The sequence below is a fragment of the Mobula hypostoma genome, chromosome 4 (assembly GCF_963921235.1).
Source record: "Mobula hypostoma chromosome 4, sMobHyp1.1, whole genome shotgun sequence".
Lineage (NCBI taxonomy): Eukaryota > Metazoa > Chordata > Chondrichthyes > Myliobatiformes > Myliobatidae > Mobula > Mobula hypostoma.
The window spans coordinates 190,685,524-190,694,645 of NC_086100.1; the positions used below are offsets into that span (position 1 = coordinate 190,685,524).

At 45.7% G+C, this 9,122-nt stretch overlaps 1 protein-coding gene across 2 annotated transcripts in view; it reads left to right on the plus strand.

Moving 5' to 3' along the window:
- Positions 1–9,122, plus strand: part of LOC134345844 (dedicator of cytokinesis protein 2-like) — a 1,258,793-nt gene that overhangs the window by 450,488 nt on the left and 799,183 nt on the right. For both annotated transcript variants that reach the window (XM_063047144.1, XM_063047146.1), the window contains one exon: positions 4,448–4,575. In XM_063047144.1, coding sequence (XP_062903214.1) covers positions 4,448–4,575 — 128 coding nt within the window. The remainder of the gene's footprint in view (positions 1–4,447; positions 4,576–9,122) is intronic.

Sequence of the window (9,122 nt, forward strand, 5' to 3'; positions counted from 1 at the left end):
AACCAATCATTCTCCATGACTTCTGCCATCTTTGATGGGACCCTACCACCAAACAAATCTTTACCTTCTCACCACTCTCCACTTTTCACAGGGATCACTACCACTGTGATTCTCTTATCCATTTGTACTTCCCCACTAATCTCCCTCCTGACACTTATCCCTACAAGTGGCAGAGGTGTCTCACCTGCCCATTCACTTCCTCCCTTACCTCCATTCAGGGTCCCAAACAGCCCTTCCACGTGAGGCAAAACTCCATCTGTGAATCTGCTGGGGTCGTGCACTCTATCTGGTGCTTCCAAAGCGGCCTCTGTATTGGTGAGACCCGACATAGACTGGGGGTGCTTTGTCGAGCACCTCGGTTCCAACTGCAAAATGCAGGATTTCCCGGTGGCCAACCATTTTAATTCTGATTCCCATTCCCATTCTGACATATCAGTCTGTGGCCTCCTCTACTGCCACATTGAGGCCACACTCAGGTTGGAGGAGCAATACCTCATATTCCATCTGGGCAGCTTCCAGCCTGATGTTGTGAACATCGATTTCTCAAACCTCGGGTAATTTTACCTCCTCCCCTTCACCCTTCAATTCCCCACTCTGGCACGCCTCTTATCTATTCTCTTCTCCTCACTTGGCTATCACCTGCCCCTAGTGCCTCTCCTCCTTCCCCTTCTCTCATGGTCCATTCTCCTCTCCTATCAGATTTACTGAGTTATTTAGAGAACGGGCCCTTCTGGCTCTTTGAGCCATGCCGGCCAGTGATCCACTGACTTAACCCTAGTCTAATCGCAGGACAATTTACAATGACCAATTAACCTACTAACCGGTATGTCTTTGGACTGTGGGAGGAAACCAGAGCACCCGGGGGAAACTCTCATGCACACGGGAAGGAACGTACAGACTTGCTTACAGAGGATGCCAGAATTGAACTGTGAACTCCAGCGCCCTGAGCTGCAAGAGCATTGCTCGAACTGCTGTACTACAATGACTTCTCAAGATTCCTTCTTCTCTAGCCCCTCTTTTCCAACAATCACCTCATAACTTCTTACTTCACCCCCCTTCTCCACCCACCTGGCTTCACCTATCTCCTTCTAGCTTGTACTCCCTCACCTCCCTTCACTTCTAATTCTGGCTCCTTCCCTGTTCCTTTCATCTCCTGATGAAGGGTCTCAGCTCAAAACGTTGATTGTTTTTTCCTTTCCTTAGATGCTTCCTGACCTGCTGAGCTCCTCCAGCATTATGTGTGTGTTGCTATACGTTACCATATCATGCCTTGAGATTCATTTTCTTACAGGCATTTACAGATTTCTGTTTCTGTGCTGTCTTGTTCTATGTTCTATCACCAGATAGAGTCATAGAATTATTGATTACCACAACACAGAAGCAGGCCCCTTGTCTCATTCAGTCCATGTTGAATTATTAAGCAGCCTAGTCCCATTGACCATTGCCCTCCAAAACCCTTTCATCCACGTATCTATCCAACTTTCCCTTAAATATTGAAATCAAACTCACATCCACCACTTTCACTGACAGCTCGTTTCACAGACTCACCACCCTATGAGTGAAGTTGTTCCCCCTCATGTTCCCTTTCGGCATTATACCTTTCACTCTTAACCCACGCCCTCTCGTTCTAGTCTCACCCAACCTCGGTGGAAAAAGCCTGCTTACATTTACCCTACCTGTACCCCTCCTAATTTGTATGTTGAGGTTCTCCGTTGGTCAGAATCAACTATGGATGTTACACAGCTGTCTACATTGTTGGTGCAGCCCTGCTGATATGCAGACCAGAGTAGTGCAATATGGAGAGGAAGCTGTTGCTCATGCAACAGGCTCCCCCTCGCCACGCAGCTGATGAATCCAAAGGAAGAGCAGAGACTGATACAGTTTGTCACCAGTGGCATCGCAGAAGTTGCCAGTTAGCATTGAACTCAACATAGGACTGCCTTAGGGACTCCAGCTCTGGATTTTTCCTCGGAGTTTATTCCTGAAGCCCTCCACTTCAGTGGGTATAGCTACAGGGCAGTGGAGGTTTGTGATCAGAGTTTTCCTTTTCCTAGATGAGCTGCCAACCACGGTTGATGATCCCCGTGTGCCTGAGGCAACACATTTTAAGGCACCAGTAATACACCTTTGCTCCTTCTCCTGTCGGTAGAAATGGTTCCACCAGGCTGAGTAACTAAGCCACACGTGAAGGCCAGGAGCTGAACTTGGTTGTCAGAGGCTAATTGAGATACACGTCACTGGGAGCATTTCGTAGGTAGTGAGAGCTTATCCCCACTATACCCCTCACCCCCGGTTATGACACCTTAAGGAAACAATTTTGTATACCTCTGTCAAATTTCCCCTCATTCTCCTACGCTCTAGGGAATAAACATAGAACCATAGAAAACCTACAGCACAATACAGGCCCTTCGGCCCACAGAGTTGTGCCGAACATGTCCCTACCTTAGAAATTACTAGGCTTACCTATAGCTCTCTATTTTTCTAAGCTCCATGTACCTATCTAAAAGTCTCTTAAAAGACCCTATCGTATCCGCCTCCACCACTGTTGCCAGCAGCCCATTCCACACACTCACCACTCTCTGAGTACAAAACTTACCCTCTGTACCTACTCCCCAGCACCTTAAGCCTGTGTCCTCTTGTGGCAACCATTTCAGCCCTGGGAAAAAGCCTCTGACTATCCACACAATCAATGCCTCTCATCATCTTATACACCTCTATTAGGTCACCTCTCGACCTCCATCGCTCCAAGGAGAAAAGACTGAGTTCGCTCAACCTATTCTCATAAGCCATGCTCCCCAATCCAGGCAACATCCTTGTAAATCTCCTCTGCACCCTTTCTATGACTTCCACATCCTTCCTGCAGTGAGGCGACCAGAAATGAGCACAGTACTCCAAGTGGGGTCTGACCAGAGTCCTATACAGCTGCAACATTACCTCTTGGTTCCTAGTGTCTGAACCGATCCAACCTTTCCCACTAACTCACGTCCTTTAGTCATGACAACATGTTTGTAAAATTTCTCTGCACTCTTTCAATTTGTAAACACTTTTCCTGTAGGTAGGTGACCAAAACTGCACACAGTACTCCAAATTAGGCTTTGCCAGTGTCTTATGCCCCAAATATAACATTCCAACTCTTGTACTCAACACTTTGATTTATGAAGGGCAATGTGCCAAAAGTTTTCTTTATGATCCTGTCTACCTGTGACACTACATTCAGTGAATTATGGACCTGTATGCCCAGATCCTTTTGTTCCATCACACTCTTCAGTGCCCTTATATTCATTGTGTAAGACCTACCCTGGTTGGTCCTTCCAAAGTGCAACACCTCATACTTGCCAGCATTAAATTCCATCTGAAATTTTCAGCTCATTTTTCCAGCTGGTCCAGATCCCTCTGCAAGCTTTGATCAGAATCAGAATCAGGTTTAATATCACTGGAAACACGAGGAAATCTGCAGATGCTGGAAATTCAAGCAAAACACACCCAAAAATGCTGGTGAACACAGCAGGCCAGGCAGCGTCTATAGGAAGAGGTACAGTCGATGTTTCGGGCTGAGACCCTTCGTCAGGACCAACTGAAAGAAGTGTTAGTAAGAGATTTGAAAGTGGGACGGGGAAGGAAATGATAGGAAAAGACAGGAGGGGGAGGGATGGAGCTAAGAGCTGGAAATTTGATTGGCAAAAGGGACACGAGGCTGGAGAAGGGAGAGGATCATAGGACGGGAGGCCTAGGGAGAAAGAAAGGGGGAGGAAAGCCCAGAGGATGGGCAAGGAGTATAGTGAGAGGGACAGAGGGAGAAAAAAGAGAGAGAAAAAAGGGAAAAGAAAATAAATAAATAAATAAATAAATAAATAAATAAATAAATAAAGGATGGGGTACGAAGGGGAGGTGGGGCATTAACAGAAGTTAGAGAAGTCAATGTTCATGCCATCAGGTTGGAGGCTACCCAGAGGGAATATAAGGTGCTGTTCCTCCAACCTGAGTGTGGCTTCATCTTGACAGTAGAGGAGGCCGTGGATAGACATATGAGAATGGGAATGCCCATTACAAGTAATGTCTCCCCTCCTTGTCCTACCCTCCTAGAACCAAGTCTCACTAATGGCTACAGTGTCATAATTGCACATGCTGATCCATGCCCTAAGCTCATCTGCCTTTCCTACAATACTCACTGCATTGAAGTGTGCACAACTCAGAACATTAGTCCCAGTATGCTCAGCCTTCCAATTCCTCTTGGCTTAATAAATCTCTCCCCAAAACCACCATCTGCTCTGGATGTGGGTACAGATGTCAGCTTTTGCCACTTTCCAGTTTGCTTGGTGAGTGAGGAGTTTGTGAGGATGTTTCACTGAACAACTCAGGGACCATAAATGTCATGGTAAGGGAGTAGTATTTGAAAAGAATGCAGGATGTTCAGTTTTATCCAAAGATTGTCATTCCTCTTCCACAGAATGTCGGTCCATTTTGCTGTCCATAATGACCAGCACACTGAGGGAGCTGATTCAGAAAGGTGAAGAGGAGGAGGCTTGCGTCCAATTGCTCAGCAACATCCTGGAGGTTCTCTACGATCAGGATGTGGTACGTACCGATCAGATCCAGCTACAGCTGGGGAGCTCAGGGATGGAGGGACCCTCCCCTCCAAAGTGAATATTGAAAGATAAAGATCAGCTGCATGCATATTTCAGTCTTGTACGCTGAACTATGCAGTGAAATGCCTCGTTTTTGCATGAAGTCATATCAGCAAGGTGTGTGCTTGGCAGCCCACATCTGACAACAACATTGCATACCCACAACTCACTAACTCTAACTGTACATCATTGGTATGTGGGAGGAATCCGGGCAAATCCCACACTGTCATGTGGAGAATGTAACAGACAGCAATAAGAATTGGACCTCCATCTTACAGCTGGTGCTGTAAAATGTTTTACTAACCGCTATGCTACCGTACCACCCCACTCAAACATAAGTGTAACCCCCCCGCCCCACCAGAGTTCGCATGCTAGCTTGGCTAGACAGATAATTCTGCTGACAGCCAGGTGACTCTGCAATGAGCAGGCTACTATTCTAAACGATATATGTCTGAGGTCGGTATGATTTGGGGTTCAAACAAACAGGAGCGTTGGGAATTCTGATTGAAGGAGCCTTGATTTGAGCAAACATTGTGTAAGTACTGTCCATGCACAATTATCAGTCGCCGAGAAATAACAGATCGTACACCAGCATAAAATTATATAGGGCACTCAAAGCTGCAGCGCAGGTTGACTGTGTGGTTAAGAAGGCATACGGTGTATTGGCCTTCATCAACCGTGGAATTGAGTTTAGGAGCCGAGAGGTAATGTTACAGCTATATAGGAACCTGGTCAGGTTGGAGTACTGTGCTCAGTTCTGGTCGCCTCACTACAGGAAGGATGTAGAAACTATAGAAGTTGCAGAGGAGATTTACAAGGATGTTGCCTGGATTGGGGAGCATGCCTTATGAGAATAGTTTGAGTGAACTCGGCCTTTTCTCCTTGGAGCGACAGAAGATGAGAGGAGACCTGATAGAGGTGTATAAGATAATGAGAGGCATTGATCGTATGGATAGTCAGAGGCTTTTTCCCAGGGCTAAAATGGCTAACGCGAGAGGGTACGGTTTTAAGGTGCTTAGAAGTAGGTACAGAGGAGATGTCAGGAGTAGGTTTTTTACGCAGAGAGTGGTGAGTGTGTGGAATGGGCTGCCGGCGACGGTGGTGGAAGCGGATACAATAGGGTCTTTTAAGAGACTCCTGGATAGATACATGGAGCTTAGAAAAATAGAGGGCTATGGGCCCTAGATAATTTCTAAAGTAAGTACATGTTAAGCACAGCATTATGGGCCGAAGGGCTGTAGGTTGTCTATGTTTTCTAAGTTCCAATTTCCGCTTTATCAAACAGTTAATAGGAAAAGAAAAGAGAAAAAAATAAAAGGTCCCATTACAATTAAAGCAATCTAAATGTGCACATAAACATTGGAGCTCATTTCTGTATTGGCTGGATGTACCACTTTACTCACAGTGCTGAATTATCATCACCAATCACCGGTAGAACTTCCCTACTTGAACTCCTTCATCTCGCAAAACACTTTTTGCATTAAAGTCTTTCCTTCAGATAGGATCCTCCGGGCATCTTCGCTGAACTGCTCCTATCCACATCTCCTGCCAAAAGACCATGTACCTGACTACTGTCCGTCAGAAACCTCTCTCCATCCAGCTCTCTAGAACCTTCTCTCCATCCCAGCATCCTGATTGGCTGACACTCACTCCTAAGTTGAACCACACGGCTCCTTATCTTTAGCCGAAACCAAAGCATTCTACCAGCAAGACACACTGCTTTCACAGAAAACCACTAAAATAAAATACCCAGCAGCACAGCAGTAGAAATCTTTACCAGGGCATTACAGGAACAGCAAACACACAATGTTGGAGGAAATGAGCAAATCTGGCAGCACCTGTGGAGGCGAATAAACAGTCAAAATTTCGAGTCAAGACCCTTTATTGGGACTGATTAGAAGGGAGAAAATGTCAAAATAAAAAGGCGGGAGGAGGGGAAAGAGTACAAGCTGGCAGGTGAGAGATGAGAGGCAAAGTGTGTGGCTGGCAAAGGGGAGAGAGATGTATAACATGTATAGGAAACAGGGAGCAAATAAGGTGCTTGAGGAGTATAACAAGTGCAAAAAGATACTTAAGAAAGGAATCAGGAGGGCTAAAAGAAGACATGAGGTTGCTGTGGCAGTCAAGGTGAAGGATAATCCAAAGAGCTTCTACAGGTATATTAAGAGCAAAAGGATAGTAAGGGATTAAATTGGTCCTCTTGAAGATCAGAGTGGTCAGCTATATATGGTTCCAAAAGAAATTAGGGAGATCTTAAATGGGTTTTTTGCATCTGTATTTACTAAGGAAACTGGCATGGAGTCAATGGAAATAAGGCAAACAAATAGTGAGGTCATGGAACCTATACAGATTGAGGAGGAGGAGGAGGTGCTTGCTAACTTTAGATAAATCCCCAGGACCTGACAGGGTATTCCCTCGGACCTTGAAGGAGACTAGTGTTGAAATTGCAGGGGCCCTGGCAGATATATTTAAAATGTCAGTGTCTATGGGTGAGGTGCCGGAGGATTGGAGAGTGGCTCATGTTGTTCCGTTATTTAAAAAAGGCTCTAAAAGTAATCTGGGAAATTATAGGCCGGTAAATTTGACGTCAGTAGTAGGTAAATTATTGGAGGGAGTACTCAGAGATAGGATCTACAAGTATTTGGATAGACAGACTTATTAGAGAGAGTCATCATGGCTTTGTGCATGGTAGGTCATGTTTAACCAATCTATTAGAGTTTTTCGAGGAGGTTACCAGGAAAGTGGATGAAAGGAAGGCAGTGGATGTTGTCTACATGGACTTCAGTAAAGCCTTTGACAAGGTCCCGCATGAGAGGTTAGTTAGGAAGATTCAGTCGCTAGGTATACATGGAGAGGTGGTAAATTGGATTAGACATTGACTCAATGGAAGAAGCCAGAGAGTGGTAGTGGAGGATTGCTTCTCTGAGTGGAGGCCTGTGACTAGTGGTGTGCCACAGGGATCAGTGCTGGGTCCATTGTTATTTGTCATCTATATCAATGATCTGGGTGATAATGTGGTAAATTGGATCAGCAAATTTGCTGATGATGCAAAGATTGGAGGTGTAGTGGACAGTGAGGAAGGTTTTCAAAGCTTGCAGAGGGATTTGGACCAGCTGGAAAAATGGGCTGAAAAATGGCAGATGGAGTTTAATACTGACAAGTGTGAGGTATTGCACTTTGGAAGGACAAACCAAGGTAGAACATACAAGGTAAATGGTAGGGCACTGAGGAGTGCAGTAGAACAGAGGGATCTGGGAATGCAGATATAAAATTCCCTAAACGTGGCGTCACAGGTAGATAGGGTTGTAAAGAGAGCTTTTGGTACATTGGCCTTTATAAATCAAAGTATTGAGTATAAGAGATGGAACGTTTTGGTGAGGTTGTATAAGGCATTGGTGAGGCCGAATCTGGAGTATTGTGTTCAGTTTTGGTCACCAAATTACAGGAAGGATATAAATAAGGTTGAAAGAGTGCAGAGAAGGTTTACAAGGATGTTGCCGGGACTTGAGAAACTCAGTTACAGAGAAAGGTTGAACAGGTTAGGGCTTTGTTCCCTGGAGCGTAGAAGAATGAGGGGAGATTTGATAGAGGTATATAAAATTATGATGGGTATAGATAGAGTGAATGCAAGCAGGCTTTTTCCACTGAGGCAAGGGGAGAAAAAAACCAGAGGACATGGGTTAAGGGTGAGGGGGGAAAAGTTTAAAGGGAACATTAGGGGGGCTTCTTCACACAGAGAGTGGTGGGAGTATGGAATGAGCTGCCAGATGAAGTGGTAAATGTGGGCTCACTTTTAACAATTAAGAAAAACCTGGACAGGTACATGGATGAGAGGTGTATGGAGGGATACAGTCCAGGTGTAGGTCAGTGGGACGAGGCAGAAAAATGGTTCGGCACAGCCAGGAAGGGCCAAAAGGCCTGTTTCTGTGCTGTAATGTTCTGTGGTTCTAGGGTTCTATGAAAGAACCTGATAGGACAGGATGGTGGACTGTGGAAGAAAGAGAAGGAGGAAGGGAATCAGGGGAGGTGATGAGCAGGTGGGGTGAATAGCAGAGGTAAGTGGGGAATTAGAATGATTCACCTGGACACCTATTACTGTCAAATTCATATGTCACTCCCCTTCCGCACCCATTCACCTTCCCCCACACCTGGTCTCACCTGTCACCTGCCAATTTGTACTCCTCCCCCTCCCCCCACCTTCTTATTCTGGCTCCTACTCCCTTCCTTTCCAGTCCTGTGGTGGCTTTCAGCCCAATGCTTCGACTGTTTCCCTCTCCATAGATGCTGCCTGACCTGCTGAGTTCCTCCATGTTGTGTGAGTTACTCATGGACGATAGAGAAATGGAGGGCTGTGTAGGATGGAAGCCTTGATTGATCTTAGAGCAAGTTAAAGGGGGGGGAATCTAACACCAGAGGGCACAGCCTCAGAATAGAGGGGCGTCCTTTTCGCATAGAGGTGAGGAGGAATTTTTGTTTAACCCAGAGTGGAGAATCTGT